Raw genomic sequence first — 20,930 nt, 5'->3', positions numbered from 1 at the left:
TCCCTCTTTGCAGGGAGAGGAACAAACATCTCAAAGATGAACGTGACATATTTTTACAGGTAAACGCTATAATTTTCAATCCCAGTGTTGAACAAATACATATAAAAACAGCCTTGAAATATGGGTATCATAAGGCTGTGAAGGAGATAGACTTTTGTGCTACTCCTTTTTTTGCTCCATTCTTAATTTATATTGTGTTCTCTCTTATGTGAGCATATAATTTTTAAATGTACTGAACAATTTTTAAGAGCTACATTTTTGGAATTATGAAGGTGGAGCTATCTTAAGGAAGATGAACCTATTTTATAAGAAGCTAGGGTTGCAATGATGAGAGGATGAAATAAACTAAAAATGGAACAATTACATTGAGGTGATTATTCAGTCAAGAGTAGCTGATCTGAAGCATTCACAGAACAGTACAACATCTGAGTACTGAATCGGTACCTGAATATCTGTCAGTATTGGAAAAGAGCAGATCATATTAACTTGTCATCCAGCAGCAGAGAATGATCCCCTAAGAAGTTCCAGAAGTACCCTGGCTTCAGGAGACTAAGACCGCTTAGTTTACAGTTATTTGTGTTCTTATCCCTACAAGAATGTGCTAGGGTAAATTGCCATAGATCTATTGATATTTTTCATGTCATTTTGCGGCTTTATTGTGGTTCACTTTGTTTGCAAAGATGGTTAATTCTTGCAGGGTCTGGCATTTCCATGTTCTGATTGTCTATCAGTCAGAATTTTAAAGCATTTATGCCTCTAGGATGTTTTTTCTACATTTTTTCTGTCATATTCATTGCATTATTTCAGCATAAGTAATGAAGACAGCTAACCATAATGAGCAGGTGTAAATTAGTAAAAGTATTCTATATTTGTGCAGCAATGCAAAACAAGTGCTCGAAAAGCCAGCTGGAAGCAAAGAACAGGGTCTGTCATTGGGAAATACATAGAAGGCAATGTGCTGCCTAATAGGTAAGAACTTTTTCATTTATACCCTAATTCTTATTTAAGTATATTAGGCTTATATAATGGTGTAAGATAATTTTTTCTAGTATTATTTCCTTCCAATATTACTAAGCATTTGGACTTTTCAAAGCATGTACTTTTAAAGTGTCTTATTTTAAGATTGATGTGCTCTCTAAGAAATTTGGAAATAAAGAGACAATTTTTCAACTAAAACAAGTGTCCAGTCTCCAAAGGCAAGAGACTTCTGCAGTTGTGGGTGATGGGAAGCACAGAAGCATACCCATTACCCAGTGCTGATGTGGTACAATGTCCTTAGTAAGTCCTTGAAAGTGTATGCTTCCTCCCTTCTCATTGTAAGGGACCAGTAAGTAGTCCAGTTGTAAAGTATGGGAAGTTGAACTAGTGAAAAATGGGGAATCAACTCTCATCTGTGTGACTGTGAACTTGAAATCAAGAGGAACAAGAGGGTGATCTCAGTGAAATACTATCATATTTCTTTTGAGGCAAAAGGAGCTAGAAAGAAGACTGCTGTGTCACTTGGAAATAACAGCTAAGGCAATATCCCCACAAGCCCAAGGTCATGAAACGTAGGGAGAAACAGGATGCAGAAATTAACTTTTTTAAGTTCAGTACTAAGAAGTGGAGTGTGATTGGCAAAAGCAATCATGGCCCAAAAATCCTGTAAAAATTTAGATGGGAAGGGACCTTTGGATGTCTGTAGTCCAACCTCCCTCTCAAAGCAGGAATAACTCCAAAACTAGATGAGGTTGCCTAGGGCCTTATCCAGTTGAGTTTTGAACATCTGGATGGAGTTCCAGAAGCCTTTTGGGTTACTTGTTCCCTTGCTTCACCAGTCTCATGAGGAAATGTCATTCCCCTTATCCGATCAGCATTTTGCTTACTGCAGCTTGCATCTGTAGTCATTGCACATACCTGAGAAGACTCTTTTTCACTAACCGTCTGCTTTTGTAAAATCCCCACTTAGCCTTTTTTTTTTCTCCTCCCTTTTAAACAAACCCAGCTCCCTCCTACCTGCAAAGAGAGAATTAAATCACACATAGAAAGTGTCTGGACTGAGTGGTTATTTTATTTTTCCAGAATAGACAGATGTTTGTGTGTGTGAATGAGGAAATCGCAATAGAGAAATTTACTGTAGCTATTCCATGAGGTTAGAAATGAGACTAAACTTATGTTTTCTACTCTGGTTCACGTTTCCCCTGGAAGTTATTAGCTTTCTCCATGATACTTGTACTTATTAAGCACACTATATACATACACCTTGTGTGATGAACTGACTTTTCAGTAGACGCTAGACTGAAATAAGTGTGCCTGCTGTGAGTAGTAACAACATGGGAGATTAAATTCAGTTATACTAGGAAAAAAACAATAGGAATCTAGGCACAGTATATTTTTCGTAATCTATTTACTTTTTCTCTCTGTCTAGCTATTCATTTGAAGATGATGTTTTCAATAACTCATCAAAAAGAATGAATTCTGCTGGATTGAATGGATTTCCCTCTGTTGAGCCTGATGCTGGAGCCACTGGAGGAATGTCTAAAGCATCCCATCTCCAAAGAATAATATCAATTGAGGAAGATCACTTACCCCAGCTTCTTGATAAGTCATTTGATAAGCAGCTGAGCAAACAGACAGAAGATGAGAGTACTTCTTTTGAGATGGAATTAGATAAGAAAAACACAGAACCATCAATGGAACACTCACCACCATCTTCTAGAGGGCAGCCAGCAGGGAAGGAAGCACTTTCAAATGTAAGGGGGCAAAGGACCTTGGAAAACATGAAATGAAATGGTGTTAAAGGGGTTACCATAACATATTACTCCTAGAATCTAAAATTGTTTAGTTTTCTCTTTGTAAGTAAAGTCCAAAAGGTTAGGCCATTGCATGAACAGGGAGATGGAAATGTACTGAGGATTAATTTTGAATGTGCAAAGAAGGGAAACTTGGCCTAAAGAAATGGTAACTGTAGGCAATATCTTTTTACGCCTGTAAAAGCAAAAGCCAGCAAACTAGTAACATATTTCTGGACAGATTTGTTGAGTATTAGAAAACAAATTATGAAGGACTGTTTAGGAAAAGTGAAGTTAAGCCTTCTAATTAATGACAGAAGAAATCCACCGAAGGGTAGCAGTTGTCCAAAAATGAAGCAACTGTCTTTTAGACATTTAAATAGAGAAGTTGCTCTTTTTTTTTTTTTTTTTTTGTCAAAAAGTGGTGTTTCTTATAATCTGATAATTCTCAGTCAGCTTTGGTAGCTGTTACATTACCAGAGAAATGATGAGATAAATATCCTTACTTTTTATTTATTATTTGAGAAAACTTTTAATTGGCAAATTGAAATCGAGATTTTTTCCAGCTCTAGATTTTATGTGCATGTTAACAATGAATTTGCCATGCAATAACAATCTGTAAAACAATATGCTTGAAGGTACTTTTCTTTGTATTATAAAACCCTGTTGCACTCCTATTGCTTCAGAGCTAGCTGTGCTTGTGATCTAAGTTTAGTATCATTGTTAAGTATTACTCATTGTTAGATTCTTGAAGCACATATTAAAAAGATTAAGACATAGGAAAAATAGGTACGTTTGGTCATAATTATATAGTTCTTTTAGAAAAAGCAAGTGTATCTCAAAAACTATGATAGAATTATGCCATGGTTGCATAATAACTTCTAAGTGGTACATTTTAATAATAATAATAATAAAATAGGGCACAGAACAGGGTTCCAACCTTTGAAATGATTAATGCAATGCATACTTTTTGCTTGCTTTATGATTTATTTTGTATTGCATTTTCAAAGTATGGGATCATGGGACTTTGGTATAGCAAAAGCCAGGTAGATCATCAAGTCCAGCTAGAACAAACCTGTCATTTTGCTCTGTTTTAGCAGTCGTGCCTTTTGAAAGCATATCCTCTCAACTGGGTATGAAATGGGCCTTCCCTCAGATCTTGTTTCTTTATTTAAAAAATAAAAAAAAATCCCTCAAATGGTTGAGAACAAGTGGGGAGAGAAAATAAGAAACCAGAAAATGCCTCCTGCCTGGTTGTTGAAAACATTTAATTTCAGTTTCTAAAGAAGCAATGTGAGGGTAAACAGGAAGGCTATTTCCAAAGGTCACTTAGAACTGGGCATTCCAGTTTTGTTTCTATGAAATGTCAACACATTACACCAATCCTTAATTGGATTGTGGGGTTTTTTTTGGCTGCTCTTTTTTTAAAAAAAAAAAAAAAGTTAAAAGAAAAACACATCAGGGTATTCCTTTCTGATAAACTCTTTTTCTGTATGGCACTGAAATATGTGCATGGTCCTCTTGTCCTGCTGACAAGGCTGAAAGAATCAATCCTGAAACATTGCTTGTCTCCAGATACAGTGGAAGAGGAAGGGCCGCCAGCAACTATTCAATTGACAGCATTCAATTGCTTGGAGCAGTTTGCAGGCTGTGTGTCTGCATGTCACAACTTTTAGTCTAATTAATTTTTTGTACAGCTTTGCATTTCCTAAATGATGGCTCTTGGGACCCACTACTCTTTGATGATGGGATTTAGACATCAGAAGTGATCTTTCTTCATCCAGTGCTAGCACACTGATTTCCTCTCCTGACAGAGTGAGTGGGCTGGGAGGAGCAGTATTACTTTTTTCAGGTTAGCTCTGCATATAATTTTCATCTGGAGCTCAAGAAAACTTCAGAAAGGTAAATCCCCACTTGCTGCATCATGACTTATGAGGTGTGAGTCTCAGGGACATATTTAAACTAGACTGGCTCCTTTCTTCTGCATCCAGTCATTCTCTCCCCTCATGTCTTGCTGTTCAGGAGGATCTGCAGTTTAAAGTCCTGTAGGATATAGAAATACTTGTGCAGTGATGGTAAAATGATTCCATAAAATTGTTTTGTATGTAGTTCACTCAGATATGAAGTCCAGTTCTTCTCTGTTTTGCACTAGGAAGAGGAAGGACCTGAGACGACCTTTATTTTTCAATTCATCGCCATCTGTTCTTGTAGTCTACATGGCTTTGTATTATTGCATTCCATGATCTCATTCTTTACTATACTGAACTCAGGCTCCTAGCTGCTGGCATTAAACTTCCTATTCACCAAACATTCACAATCATTTAGCTTATAATCCTTTATGATCTACTGCGTCTTAAGGGAGAATAGAACCAATGTAAACTTTTTTTCTTTCAGAAATGAACAAGTCCAATTCTATCCTATGAAAAGTGGTTTCTGAAAATGTCTAAGAACTTGCAGCAACAGCTCTTTTATTTTGGGAGATAACAGTCAGGTAGAGCATTTTTCTAATGGAAGACTGTGAAAAAGAAGCTACAGTTAGCATAAGCAGAAATGTGGAAGAATCATGATGGAAATTAAAATAAGACCTTCTGTCCAAAGCCTCTCTCTGAGATGCAATTCCTCTCCCTCTGCTCTTTCAATATGGAATATGAACCACTGTGTTTATATGTACTGTCTTCCACAATCGTATTAAATTGCACAAAGCCAGGTATGTTACTTGACCTGGCTACACTTTATATGAAGGCCACTCGAAGACACAGCTAGGGAAGCTGTTTTCAGACTGCATTGTAATCTAAAGAAAATTTACATTCTATTGCTCTTCCATTTCCCCATCAGCACTTTGTTGAAGTTGACTGTAATCTATCTCATCTCTTTGTATGCAGTGTTCAGGTGCAGTGTTGGAATAGTATTTGATTATTAAGGTGGGTTATTTATGCAAGCGGACTTGATCCATCTAAATGGAAAATGATTGCCTCTGGTGTCTTTGAATCTTAATGCTACTGAGGAGTGTATGACCACACAAGTGACCATACAACAGACAAGTCATTTCAGGTCATGTAGTACGTTTATTTAGTTATTGTTCTCAGAATTACCGTGAAAAGGGTGCTAAGCTGATGGTTGTATGTTAACTTGTTCTATCTCCCAGAGCACAAAGACTTACAAGCTATGAATGTTTTTCAGCAGAGCTGAAAATGTGCTTTAAATAGCACATTTATATAGTGTATTACCAGCAGCCTACAGTTGCAGTGGATTTTGGCATTTTAATATAAAAGAAGTGGATAAAGAATCTCTGTATAAATTTCCCAAAATTTACAGCAGTGAATTAATTTTTTCATATAAAGGAGGACAGCAGCTCTTTTTTTTTTTTTTTTTCCCATGTATTGCTTCTGCTTCTTTTTTGTAAGGCTTCAGTATATTTGTAGAAAACATTTGCAATGCAAGGCTTTCAATTGTCTTGTTTGAAAGGACTGTCAGGCAAGGAATCCAGTTCTGATGTGTTCTTGAAATCAGCAGACCCAGAGATTCTACATGTCAAATACCTGGCAGACCTCTCCTTTCCCTTCTCCTTTCCCCTTTTCTCCCAATCAAGCCAAAACCCAGAAGCACCCAAGGCCTTTCTCCTCTTTAGCAGCATTAAGAACATACTCGTTATCTCCCTCCCATCTTTGCGCACATTAGGACAAGAGGCCAGCTAGGGCACTCCCTGCAAACCAGTTGGTGTTACAGTCCTTTTTTAAGCAACTGCTGATCTATGTACAAAAGGAATGGACTTGAGAGTAATGACCTACTTGCCAGAGAACAACTAGTCACTGGATTCACTTAGCTTAGCCTGCAGTAAACAGCACATGGATAGGTAGAACAAATTGTTTTTCCTCCTGCTTAAAAAACTAAATGACAGAAACGTAGATGAATGTTAACAACCTGTTTAACTGGGCCTAGTTATCTTCCTGTCTATCTCTTTCCCCCCATGCCCCACCTGTAATTTTAAACAGATGTAGAAGTACAGTAATTCTGCAGAAGCTCTTGGCTCCATAATAGAGCAGGGAGAAGAGTCTGGTGGTAGATGACACATGCAGAAATTATGACTTTGCTTCTTTTATGTAGGTGAAGATATGCTGTTTCCTCTGTGTCATTGGTATAGGATGAAACTACTGAGCAGAGTTCTGTGAAGTTTATGGGTTTTGACTTGCAGGGGCAAACAGAAATTATTTTGTTTTGGCTGATGTTGAGCCAATGCGATTTCATGCATTTTTCAATGCAGTTTCATGTCAAGGTATATATTCACTATACTCCCAGATCTCTGTCCAAATCACTGCGCTTCAAGTGATCTGGAATAATGCATAGCAAACAACCAAAACCCTGAGTTATTTTAGGAAACAGAATATTGCTTTATAAGTAAAAGAGAGCATGACAGGATAAAATCTCTTCTTTTCCCATCCCAGTTAGCCTTTAAAACAAGGCAAGCTGGAGACAACAGTATTTATAGTAAGAGCAGTTGAAGACTAATTTTTGCTCTTATTTGAAGGAGGAGGGAATAAAATCTGTTCCTGACCGCTTATTCAAGATAATTTTTGTGGGCAATTCAAGTGTCGGAAAGACTTCATTCTTAAGGCGATTTTGTGAAGATCGTTTTTTCCCAGGCACAGCTGCCACTGTAGGTAAGTCTAAGAAACATTATTACTGTTATTAGAGTAAAATAATAAATAAATACTATAAATACTATAAATAATAAAAATAATAAATACGTAAAATAAATACTGTTATAAAAGTATTATATTACTGTTAAAGATCATCTAGTTCCAACCGCTTGGCTGTGGGCAAGGACACCTCCCACTAAATCAGGTTGCTCAAAGCCCCGTCTAACCTGGCCTTAAACACTTCCGGGGATGGGGCATCCACAACTTCTCTGGGCAACCTGTTCCAGTGCCTCACCACCCTCACAGTAAAAGAATTTCTTCCTTATATCTAATCTAAACCTACCTTCTTTTAGTTTAAAGTTATTACTCCTTCTCCTATCACTACACCTGCTGACAAAGAGTACCTCTCCTGCTTTCCTGTAGGCGTACTTTTAGGCACTGCAAGGCCATTTTAAGGTCTCCCCAGAGCCTTCTCTTCTCCAGGCCAAACAGCCCCAACTCTCTCAGCCTGCCTTTGTAGGATAATCCTGTTGACTTCAGCGAAGCTAGAATTTCATTGTAGATGTCATTGTTTTGAAAGTGATATCCTGTCCTGTGGACTGCGGTGTACTGTACTATCCCACCTCCATATCCCATCTCCATCAATCCAAATAATATGACTTTCTTTTAAAGTGAAAGTAAAATATCTGAATTATACTTAAAGATTTAGCATTATACAAAGCCCCAAAGACATATAGTAGACCAATATTTTCAAAGCTAAATGCTTACATTGTACTTGTATTGCCTGAAGTTTTAAAACAAACTTTCAAAAGTCCAACACATAATCAAGGTACAAAAACTAGCGGGTTTTGCAATGCAGCTGACTTACTGTAAATGAGCGGTTCATTATATTTAACCTGTATTTATGCCTTACTTTTCCTGCAGGATATAGAAAATGAAACTTTTTAGCAATAAAATATATTTAAATTAATGCATTTATCTTGCATTTGTGACAAGCTAAGAAAATTCAGGTAACCAGTTCCTGTAGTTCCCTTGACTTACGGGGCAGATAAAGGCATCTGAGTTTAAATTTCTATTGGTATGTTAAATGTCTAAGTTCACATTACTGTCAGTGAAGATCTAAGATGTTAGTATGGGGATTTTAACTCATTTTGACACTACAGAATACCACCCAAAAGGGTAATATTGATATGCTTCCCTAGACTCTGAGGTCTTATACAGTGTGCGCTTGCCTGGACCTTCCAGAGAAAAAGCATAGGGATGTACCTGACTTTTTCATCTTTTGGCTTGCCATACAGTGATCATGCAAATGCAATGACAAGCAAGTATAGCTTTGATTTAATTTTCACATCAAGCAGTTTCACAGCTGTAGATTGTTATCTGGCTGTGAAGATACAGTTGAAAAGCAAACCACCTGGATAGAAGTTTGTTGTTGTTGTTGTTTGTTTGTTTTTGTTTTTATGACATTTCTACAGAATAGTTCAAATTTCTTCACTTGGGATACAAGCAATGAATATATCCTCCATCCATATTTCTTGATTACGCACTGAACAAACTCAGGCTTGGATGCTTCTTCATTAATGGCAGTGGTAAAGAATCCCATGGATATGGAAGATGAACACAAAGAAATCGTTGATGACCTAGTGTGGTCCTTTTCAACCTGAATTATTCTATGATTCTGTGATACAGTACGGTGGGATACAATAGAGTGCACATTGTCATTAGGAGGAGGCAATGACTGATTAAGATTATAGTTATTGTTATAAATATCCAGAAGGTACTTAGATCATCAGATGATGGGGGAACTGGTAGAAGATTCATTAAAACTTCAGATATTTTTTATCTCATTTCCATTTATCCACATTAAAATTAGGGGATGAAACCTAACTTAGTAAGTTCATCTCCTTCTCTATTCTGCGGAGAACCTCCTCTCTTCATATTCAGTCCATCTATCTTCAGCATTTAGCTTAAGTTCCACTGTCCCCTCAGTGTGGTACCTTGTGTTTTTCCACTAACTGTAGAAGATGTCTACATGGCTAGATGCAGACTAAATGATGAAATTTCAGACTACTGAAGTTATAAAGCATGAATTCCAGCTCAGACTGGAGTTGGAATAAAATATCTCAGACTGCTTTGGACTATCAGGGGAACCTTTGACTCATGTATCCTGATTTGGAAAGTTACCTTATAGTTTTTATAAAATTAAATTACTCTGCTAACATTCAGTATTTTATTACTGAAGAAATTCCAGCAAATAAAAGCTCTTGCCTGATAGTTTTTCATGGACATAAGTTTTAATGTGATACCTATGTTGTTACCTTTCTGGCATTGTTGCTATTTGCTGGAATGTGTTCTCAATGGTCATACTGAATATTTAAAGAGACAACTTACTGTGTATTTCTGTCACAGGTGTGGATTACAATGTGAAAACCATCACAGTAGATAATACCCAGGTAGCACTACAACTCTGGGACACTGCTGGCCAGGAACGGTGAGAAACAGAATGTTTTGCTTCCTTGAAACATCTGTTTAAAGATCAGTAAGCATGGACATAATTCTGCTTTTCATGAAAGGATCAAATATAGGAACATTCCTAACAAAGCCAGTGAATTCACAGTTTAGATCCTTCCCTGGCAACAATAATGTGCTAATTTGGTGCTGAGTTATCCATTCAAACACTGTCGGTCTGTAAAAGAAATTCTTACTATAGCTCTTGAAAGTGTAGTATGGTACGACTTCTTCAGGAGGAAGGCTGAATTTAAAATGTATCTGGAATTATTTCTATAGCAGAAATTGCCTAGTTGGTTTAAATAAATAATATATATATATATATATTTCTCACTAAAGTAATCCCTTTCTAGTTCAAGATCTCCAAGGTTTTGTAAATTTTCAGTGGTATCTCCTCACGCATTCTGTGGTTTTCTATTACTAAAAGCAAGGATGATGATAAAGTTTTGAGTTTCCTACAGAAAATGTGGGAAAACAAACAAACAGAAATCTGTCTACTTTAAGGCAGAACACTTTGTGATGGAGAAATTTCTCCATGCTTAAAATGAAAGAGGGTAAGGAAAGTTAAGATGTGTAGCTGATTATCCAGACTAACCCAGAATTGATTAAAGAGGGCAGAGGGTACTTTTCCAAGCTCCTTCTCTCCGAAATATTTTTTGCAAAGAACTTATTTGCTGTTGCAGTCATTTCTGGTAGTAGTGGCCTCTGTAAATCTTTTGCTGAATGTGAAAAGGGGGCTGATTTAGTCAGGAAGATGGTATTGCTTACTACAGTTCATGATATGCCTCATCTTTCAAATAGTATCTGCAGTGAAGAATGGTATCACAGCTTCTTGCTTCTCAAGTTTAAGGAATTTTAGAATTAATATGTAAACAAAATTGATGACATTTTAACCCATATTAAGACTAAATGATTAGAAGAAACTGTATGGCAACATCCCCCTTTTGTGGTGGGTGGGGGTGAATTACTGTACAATTTTACTAACATTGTCACATTGCTACTTCTGCTGAAGAGATGTATAAACAGATTCATACTTGCAGGTACCGAAGTATTACCAAGCAGTTTTTCAGAAAAGCTGATGGTGTCATTGTAATGTATGATATAACAGCAAAAGACACATTCACAGCTGTCAAGCAGTGGCTGATAAGCATTGAGGTAACGTGACATAACATTAACTCTAAACTTTGGTGTCACTATTTTCTTCCTTCTTTCAGACAGGGAAGATTAGCAGGGCAAAGCACAGAGAAGTCTGTTTCTTGCGCTGTAACAATTACATTTTTGTTAGTGATTTTGGTCTGTACAATTACCAATAAAGCTGTTTTAGAAACTCTGTATATATAACAATAATCACAGTTCCAAGATTTTAAGGACTTAAAATGAGGGCTGGGGAAAGTCCAAAACGGACTCCTTTACTTTTTCATAAAGGTTATATAGCTGATGATGTGCATCACTAACACTAGGAGGTGCTTTGATTCAGTGATGATGGTCTGATCACTAACAGTTTAATAAACAAACTATAAACTTACAGTTTACAAACTTTATAGTTACTATATAAACCCATAGTTTATATAGTATCTACATTCAGTACTATAAAACTGGTTCTTAGTAGACAGTTCAGTTTCCTGGGGATCATCCTTTCAACTGCATGAGTAAAAATCATAGCCCATATGCCAGAGTGGCTTCTGTTAATTTTCTTTCTTTTCTCTCGGTATATCTCTGTGGCTCACAGACAACATATGGAGAATGTGAGCAACTGAATTTGGTTAGGGCCAAAGGAAAATAAAAATAAAACCTAGGCTGCTGCCATTAAGGACTGTGTTGCTAGAGAGAACAAAATGTGACTATCATTGTAAAGTGTTGCTTCTGAAAAAACAGGGAACAAATTGGCCTGCCAAGATCATTTAGACCTGTGTTCTAGTATAATGTACTGTTTTCTTTAAAGGCCAGTAGGTGCTTTTGCAAGTTAAGGACTTAATTTTTCAAATCTTTCCTAATGGGCATAGTTAATCCCCCTTTGAGGAGCTCTACTGAGGTAAGAGTAGTAGCATGGATTTTGTAAGAGCTAGCCTTTGTTAATATATGATCTTAACAAATCAATGGCTGTTATGGTTCAGTATGATAAAAGCTAGAGGAGAACTCCCATTTTTGATTAAGAAAAATCAAAGTTTATGGTCAAAATCTTAGTGTTTTTTTTTTTTTTCCTAGTTGTACTAGTTCACTCACCTTTATTGACTAATTTTGTTTTATACAAATTGGTGCTAAGTTGAAGACACACAGCCAAGTCCATTTCCTGCTGTGGCATTTGGACCACTATATGAATGTATTTGTTGTGGTAATTCTAATAATTTTCATTTTGAGTTTTAATTTGTGCCTATTCTAGGTATTTTTGTGCCTATTCTGTGTACCTCTCTACTGTTTTCTGTAATTTATTTGGGGTAGCTGTACCCAGTTGTCATTAGTTTCCCATCCATGTAATTAGAAAAGCAGTGGCTATTAACAATGTCAAAGCCTGTGTGACATGATAGTTTATCTCATTTTACTATAGAGACTGATAGGCTTCTATGATGGCCTGTTTTAAAAAATGCAAAATCGGTGCAATCTCTAGCAGTCTGTCTTATTTGTGCCTTTTATCCGAATTTAATTCCTGATATGTTTGTACGTAAAGCACCATGCTAATATGTGATGTCTTAAATTTTTTCTTGCAGTGTGACATTTGTCTCTTCTTATGCTCTTGGTCTGCATTTTTTTTAAAGGAAAATGCTTCATTTGATATTTATTCTTCAATCTGCAGGAGGGAACAGGGGAGAATGTACCTGTGCTTTTGCTGGGTAATAAAACTGATAACGAAAAGGAACGCGAGGTCCCTAATGGAATGGGAGAGCATCTTGCTAAGGTACTATACTTAGAAGTAAAGTCCTTACAAAACTTGAAGGTGAAGGCTTTTAAATGGAGTCTGAAGGTATCTAAATTCATAGAAGCACAGATTATTTTTAATCAGACAGGTATTTTTAAGGATGAGCAACCTGATAATGCTTGTCAATTTAGGTGTCAGTAATGTTAGTACTGATAATTATAGTAGTTATAAAATCATCTAGATGAAAAAACAAAAGGTGAGTGGTGCCAAAGATATTTAAGAATTCATTCCCTCTCCTCTCTCCTCTCCCCTCTCATTTTTCTTTGTGCTTTCTTTTTCTCTATTTTTCTCCCTTCTATTTTTCTCTCTTGTTTTTTCTCTCTTTCCTCTGTGGATTGATTCCTAACAGAAAGATAATCTGGGGACCTTTTCTCCCTCCTACCTCATGTAATACCACAGTAGACCATCTGTTATTCCCATGGATAGTAGGAGTAGAAAATGTGTTTACTTTTAGTATCTTTCCATCCAGTAGAGAGAGAAAATTAGTAGAGTTAACAGTCTGCATCTATGAGAGCACTGGTTTATCCACAGGCCACATGGATAGCATCGAGGGACTGCAAAGATACCTGTTTATAATTCCTGTATACCATGCCCATCAGTTTTTCTTTTGCATTTCTGTACACAATGCATGTAATTTGGATGCCAATGCCTCCAGAGTAGTCATTTATTTAAAAATAAGTCAGATCAGTGTTCATAAGAATTTAACTGAAGTGGTAGGAATATAGCTAAATTAAACAATCTGTTGGGTTTGGGTTTCATGTATGTACTTGTTTCTCCTTTGAAAACAGATTTACAGCTCTGCTTGCTGGTGGTCAAGAGAGATATTTAAAAAGTTCTGAAATGCAGTTGAATTGTTCTATAGGAAAGAATGCTGCCAGGCACCTCTGTGCCATTGACAGATTGAGAGCCAGATCTTTTTTTATCCCATGTTGATTATTCATACAGCCATTTACAAGCATACCTCCTAAGTTCACGCCCATTATTTTGTTTATATAGGAGAGAAATATCAGCCTTGAACTTAATTTATCAAATTTTCTTCCATTAAGAAAGCTCTTTTCTTTTCTTGTCAGCATAGAAATGCAGATAATATTGAGACCTTGGAGGCTAGGAGGGATTCCAGAGTGTAACACAGAGTACTTCTGTGAAAAAAGAAGTGACACATAAATGCTAAATGGACAGAGTAGGTGTCTTACATGTCATTTAACTCTCTTAAAATATTGCACGAATGAAACTAAGATGAATCATTCCAACATACAGAATGCGCAGCCCACCAGGCCATTAGTTGTAACATGTTACGCAAGAAAATAGAATATTTTACTTAAGTAAAATAAAATAGTTTTCAAACGAAATATGGTTATAATCAAATGAGTGGATTTGAATGACTCATCTGAATGTTTGAATGTGCTGTTTGAGGGAACTAAGGCAAGGAATGATTAATGACAATTGATTAATTTAAAAGCAGCATAGACATAATTAAATTATAGCAATGTGCTCACTGAGTTAATAATAACCATGTATTTTAATGAAATATTAATTCTTGCTAAATGGCAGTGTGATTCTTGTGAAACCACATAAAAATGTCTCTATTAGTGAATGCAATTAAGTTGTTTATTTTGTGAATAATCCCATGAATTGCTCACAAATATTTGCCCAAATACAGAGGGCTAGACGCTGATCTGATACAAATATGCATAGCCATATTATGTGAAAATGATCATATTACGTGAACCTGGTCATGCAGGAAAAGAATCAGATGAGCCTGTCCACCCAGAAATCCATCAGTTTTCATGGACTTTTTCCAAGGTTTCACAGGATGTGATCATTTTTACCTAACTTTTTCTGAAGTCAGAGTAATGTGTACTTTCAAAGGCCATTCCTGCCCAGCTGTTTTAGCTCAAGCTTTGCTTTAGTCCCAGATCGTACAAGTCAGTGTACTATAAATTCGGGCAGGACCCCAAGGGCTCCCATTACAATTTATGTCACAAACCTTCTTTGCAAGGCAGGCATCACAGTTCATTACTAAAAGGAAGAATGGCATCCTGAAGGGGAGAACTGTCTATTCCTCATCATTTGAGAAGACTGGTAGGTGCAGCGTGATACCCCAGGAAAAGGAGAATAGAATGAGGATGGGGATTCTGGGCAGTATCGTAGGGAACAACAAGGCTGTGATGAAGCTGATCTGTAGTTAGATGAATTAAAGATAGGTATCATGATGGTAAGGAGAATTAACTTTGCAGGGAAAAGACAGACACAAAACAAAATGTTTACATGTAGTTCAAGACTGACCTGATGGAAAACACCTGAAACTGTCTTGATAGAGCTGATGCAAGTATAAAGAAAAATAGACAGAAAAAAGGCCAGTCTATTTGATTTTATTTATTTTTAATAGAGGATCCAGAATGAAATCTCCATTTAATAAATTTCTCTTTAGCTTGATTCACTGATCAAGAAAGAGTTCATATGAGGACAACAACAATACAGAGTGTGTTCAGATCATAATATGGACAATCCCAGAACAGCCAATCCTCTATTTGAGTGGATTGGTGTAATCATTGCTAATTATTCAAATAAAATGGCTTATGATACAGGCATTCAGGCAGCATGATTTTATTTTGGCCCTGCACAGTCTTCCTGAATTATCTTAAATGGGCCAATAAATTCTTCTGTATCTCTATTCCACAGCTATAAAACAATATGATAATGCCTTTGCCAGTCTTGTCTGTGCAGACTGTGTAAGCTTCATAGGATGAGGACTATTCTCAGAATCATGGAATGTTAGGGATTGGAAGGGACCTTGAAAGATCATCTAGTCCAATCCCCCTGCTGGAGCAGGAACACCTAAATCATGTCACACAGGAACGCGTCCTGTCGGGTTTTGAAAGTCTCCAGAGAAAGAGACTCCACAACCCCCCTGGGCAGCCTGATCCAGTGTTCTGTCACCCTCACCGTAAAAAGTTCGTATGTTTTCATACAGTGTTTCCTTTATTAACCTGGCAGTACCATTGGTGTACAAATATTGCTAATGAAGGGCATATTCTTTTTGGAAATATATTAATTTATAGCACTGAATTTCCCAGCTCCCACTGATAATCATTCCTTCCTTGTTCCTTGGATATTTTCTGATTTATATATAGCTCTTTAATTAATTGCCAGTGGTCTGCCAGGTTCAACGGCTAACTCCCTAGATGGAGATGGAAGACATTTCTGCAGTGGTTAATTATATGTCCTGCCTTTTGCTACATTCTGAGTGATGACACTTAGCATTTCCAGGCTGACTTCTCCTCCAGAGAAGGATCTGTTTGACAGACTGACAGAAATAGCCAATTAATATCCATTAAGTTTAAATTGTTATCTCTGAAAAAAATTGCTCTGCCACACAGCAGTTGTCAAAAAATCCATTCAGATTCATGCCAGCATAAGGTGTGTCATCACTGAGAATTCTCCTCATGTGAAATCTGTTGTTTGCGGGGAAGAAAGATGTAAGAATAGCATCACTTTCTACACGATTGACTTAAATTAGTTAGATACTGACCACAGTGATTTTTCTATTTGAGTTCTTATCAGTTGAGCAGGAAAAAAAAAAAGGAAAGAAAGTTTAAAGAAAAAAAAAAGAGTGTAAATTTGATTTCAAGCTTCTGCTTGTGTTTCCAGTAAGAAATTTGAGCAGGTCAACGTTCAGAACTAACATTTCTTCATTTCTCTCCTCTCCTGGTTTGTGCTTTTCTGACCACCCAGAAATGACTACAAGTGGTTAAACGCGCTTGTAGTCATTAGTTTGGTTTATGTGTCATAGGTTTGGTTCATGAGATTAAACCATATATATATTTACAACGTATTGGAAACTGACATTTGGTAACACTTAATCCTTTTTTACACCTGCTAAAATAAGATACCATATTTATTGTTATGGAAATTACGCAAGTCAATCACCATCATTCAACTTGATGTTTCCACAATGTTAGAAAGCCAAAAAAAAAAAGTGCATAAAATATGCATACGTGATTTTTGTTTCCTGAGCTACTGACTTACTACTTTGAATTTTAAGTTACTGTCATAAAGAGCAAGAAGACGCACAGAAAAGTGGAAAGTGAATAGAAGGTGGAAGTACAGATACATAAAAAGGGCATGTAATAATACCATTGAAGGTAGGTGAGCTTCAGAATAATCTCTTGTGCAAGAAGTCAGATACCTGCTTTGAAGTGGATAATCTGTCATTCCCTCTCAAATCAGTTGCCATCACTGATTGCAGGTCAGGCTTTTGTGTTAGGTCGGAGGTTGGACTCGATGATCTTGAGGTCTCTTCCAACCTAGAAATCTGTGTCTGTGTCTGTGTCTGACCTCTTGATTTTATTGTGATAAGTCTTCAGCTGAAGCACGGATAATGTTGCTAGGTTTGATCCTTTTATCCTCTGATCTTAATTGCAACACTCCCTGAGGCTGCAAAACCAAAAGTGCAAGCTGTCTGGGAAAGAAGGTGCAGAAAAATTTCACAAGTACAAAAAATGAAATAGAATTAATTAGTTGTTATTTTTTGCTGAGGTTTTTAGCTTGTCATTTGACTGCTGGAAAATATTAGTCTCAAACTGTTGAGTACAGAAACGCTACTGATGAAGCTTTCTGAGATTAAAAAAATAAAATCGCTGGAGTTATTTTCACCTGCATTGTCAGGCACTCAGTGATGATTTAATTGCCTCATCATCACAAGGAAAAGTTTCAAAACTTCATTACCTTGCAATGTGTGTTTGCATTTCAGCTTTTGAGAGATCAGGTTCTTACAGTGAAGGACACAGTACAGAACAAATATCTGTTAAGAGATGCATATAGTTGGAGGGGGGGCACACTTAGACTTGTTTTCTTTTGTTATTCTTTACTGTTAGATGTATAATAAAAATGATGTTTCTTTTTTCCTAAAATGATGTATTTTGGTTTATTTGAATATTTCAGTGTATTTGTGTTGCTTTTTTTAAAGTGAGTGAGAAGTTATGCAAAATTAATTGAAAGAGTCTTTCTCTTTGATCCTAGGACTACAATTTAATTTTCTATGAATGCAGTGCATATTCTGGGCACAATACCAAAAAGTCTGTGCTTCACTTAGCTAGGTAAGAAGAAAATACAATCTAGGAATTCTAAACATGCCTGACTATTCCTTGTCACTGAGTGAATTTTCTTTGCTAAATTAGTTTGATAGGAACTTATGGTGATGAATTCTTTGTTCCTTTTAAATTGTTCTGTAGCCTGACCCTGTTGTGTTCCAACTGAGCAGTCAATCAGGTTCACACAGATTTTCATGTAAACTAATGAGGCTTTACATGGAACCAGAAACACCTGAGGTGACGCTAGGAAAACTGAGGGTCTTGGGTGTTGTGATAACTCTTGCAGGTTTGCAAATCTTGGAGGTTTGGAGAAATGAAAGCTGCTGAGTCCCTGAAGCAGAGCATTGGATGTACTTTTTTCTTTCCTCTGCTCATTGCAGTTGTCTGCCTCAGGGCTTGGAGAGATTGAGAGGTGGATTTTTGAAGTTATATTGTCCCACTCTACTTTGTGTTGGTGCAGCCTCACCTCGAGCACTGTATGCAGTTTTGAGCACCACAATATAAGAAGGATGTAAAACTATTAGAGTTTTATGTCTAGGGTAACAAATATGGTGAATGGTCTAAAGGGGAAAGATGTAAAAGAAGCAACTGTGGTAACTTGGTTTGTTCATCTTAGAGAAGAGAAAGTTGAGGGCTCACCTCACTACAGTATTACAATGTCCTTACAAGGGGGAGCTGAGAGAGAAGACACTGATCTCTTCTCTCTGGTGACCAGTGATATGACTCAGGAAATAGCATAGTCAGGGGAAGTTCAGATTGGATATTAGGAAAAGGCTCCTCATTGAGAGAGTGGTCAGGCACTGGAACAAATTCCCTGGCAAAGTGACTATGGCACCATGCCTACTGGAGTTCGAGAAGTTGCCTTACAAGCCTGGTGGCCTTCTACAATGGGGTTAAAGCATTGGTGGATAAGGAAAGAGCAACTGACATCATCTGCCTGGATTTGTGCAAAGCATTTGACACTGTCCCCCATGATATCCTTGTCTCTAAATTGGAGAGGCATGGATTTGACAGATGGAGCACTTGGTGGATTAGGAATTGGCTGGATAGTCATGTTCAAAAAGAGTTGCGGTCAACGGCTCAATGTCCCCGTGGAGATCAGTAACGAGTGGAGTTTCTAAGGGGTCAGTCTTGGGACTGACACTATTTAACTTCTACGTTGGTGGCATGGACAGTGGGATTGAGTGCACCCTCAGCAAGTTTGCTGATGACATCAAGCTGCGTGGTGCAGTCGACATACTGGAGAGAAGGGATGCCAACCAGAGGGACCGTGACAGGCTTGAGAGGTGGGCTTGTACAAACCTTGTGAAGTTCAACAAGGCAAAGTACAAGGTCCTGCATCTGGGCTGGAGCAATCATAGAATCATTAAGGTTGGAAGAGACCTTCAAGATTATCTGATCCAACCATCACCCTACTACCAATGTTACCCACTAAACCATGTCCCTAAGCACCAGGTCCAACCTCTCCTTAAACACCCCCAGGGATGGTGATGCCACCACTTCCCTGGGCAACCCGTTCCAAAGCCTGACTACTCTTTCTGAGAAGAAATGTCTCCTAATTTCCAACCTAAGCGTCCTCTGGTGCAACTTGAGACCGTTCTCTCTAGTCCTATCACTGGTTATCTGCAAGAAGAGGCTGACACCCAGCTCCCCACAACTTCCTTTCAGGTAGTATATTCTTTCTAATACTACTCACTATTTTTCCTTCCATATTTTTCCAAATAGCTCATTGGATTATTTTTGCAGATACTGTATTATAATATACAGCGTCTTCTAGATCCCCTTTATTCCCTTTTAAAGATAGCCATTATTTTCACCTCTGCAACCTTACACTTTACAAGTTCTCTGAGGTCATAGAATCATAGAATGTCCTGAGTTGGAAGGGACCCATAAGGATCATTGAGCCCAACTCCTGGCACCACACAGGTCTACCCAAAAATTCAGACCATATGACTAAGAGCACAGTCGAAACGCTTCTTAAACTCCAACCAGCTGGGTGCAGTGACTATTTCTCTGGGGAGCCTGTTCCAGTGTGCAACAACCCTCTCAGTGAAGAACCTCTTCCAAATATCCATCCTGAACCTCCCCTGTTGTAGCTTGACACCATTCCCTTGGGTCCTATTGCTGGTCACTAAAGAGAACAGATTGGCGCCTGCCCCTCCACTCCCCCTCGTGAGGAAGCTGTAGAGCGTGATGAAGTCTTCCCTCAGCCTCCTCTTTTCCAGGCTGAACAGGCCAAGTGACTTCAGCCCCTCCTCATATGTTTTCCCCTCTAGGCCCCTCACTACCATTGTAGCCAATTTCTGGACACTCTCCGACAGTTTAATGTCCTTTTTGTACTGTGGTGCCCAGAACTGCACACAGTACTTGAGGTGAGGCCACACCAGCGCAGAGTAGAGCCAGACAATCACTTCTCTCGATTGACTAGCAATGCCATGCTTGATGCACCCCAGGATACGATTGGCCCTCCTGGCTGCCAGGGCACACTGCTGGCTCATATTCAGCTTGCTATCAACCACAACCCCCAGATCCCTCTCTGCGGGGCTGCTCTCCAGCGTCTTGTCCCCAGCCCGTACATATGGCCAGGGTTGCCCTGTCCCATGTGCAGGACCCGGCACTTGCTCTTGTTAAGCTTCATGTGGTTGGTGATTGCCCAGCTCTCCAATCTGTGCAGATCTCTCTGCAAGGCCTTTCCACCCTCAACAGAGTCAACAACTCTCCCAAGTTTAGTGTCATCGGCAAATTTCCTCAAAACAATCCCAAGCACAAATACAGGGTGGGCGGAGAATGGATTGAAAGCAACCCTGATGAGGACCTGGGGGGTGTTGCTTGAGAAGAAGCTCAACATGAATCGGCAATGTGTGCTTGCAGCCCAGAAAGTCAACTGTATCCTGGGCTGCATCAAAAGAAGTGTGGCCAGCAGATTGAGGAAGGTGATTCTCCCTCTCTACTCTGCTCTCATTGAAACCCCACCTGGAGTACTATGTTCAGCTCTGGGGCCCCTGGC

The 20,930-nt window shown here is 38.1% G+C and overlaps 1 protein-coding gene across 7 annotated transcripts in view; it reads left to right on the top strand.

The window, feature by feature from the left end:
* CRACR2A (calcium release activated channel regulator 2A) overlaps positions 1–20,930 on the top strand; it is a 56,263-nt gene that overhangs the window by 31,756 nt on the left and 3,577 nt on the right. For 4 of the 7 annotated variants that reach the window (XM_040574265.1, XM_040574284.1, XM_040574273.1 and 1 more), the window contains 8 exons: positions 14–59; positions 878–969; positions 2,408–2,732; positions 7,297–7,429; positions 9,818–9,899; positions 10,957–11,071; positions 12,708–12,809; positions 17,853–17,929. In XM_040574265.1, the coding sequence (XP_040430199.1) occupies positions 14–59; positions 878–969; positions 2,408–2,732; positions 7,297–7,429; positions 9,818–9,899; positions 10,957–11,071; positions 12,708–12,809; positions 17,853–17,929 (972 nt within the window). The remainder of the gene's footprint in view (positions 1–13; positions 60–877; positions 970–2,407; positions 2,733–7,296; positions 7,430–9,817; positions 9,900–10,956; positions 11,072–12,707; positions 12,810–17,852; positions 17,930–20,930) is intronic. The other 3 variants (XR_005824526.1, XM_040574300.1, XM_040574309.1) reach the window with 3 other exon arrangements.

This window comes from Cygnus olor, chromosome 1 (assembly GCF_009769625.2).
Source record: "Cygnus olor isolate bCygOlo1 chromosome 1, bCygOlo1.pri.v2, whole genome shotgun sequence".
Lineage (NCBI taxonomy): Eukaryota > Metazoa > Chordata > Aves > Anseriformes > Anatidae > Cygnus > Cygnus olor.
This window is presented reverse-complemented; position numbering and strand designations above follow the sequence as displayed.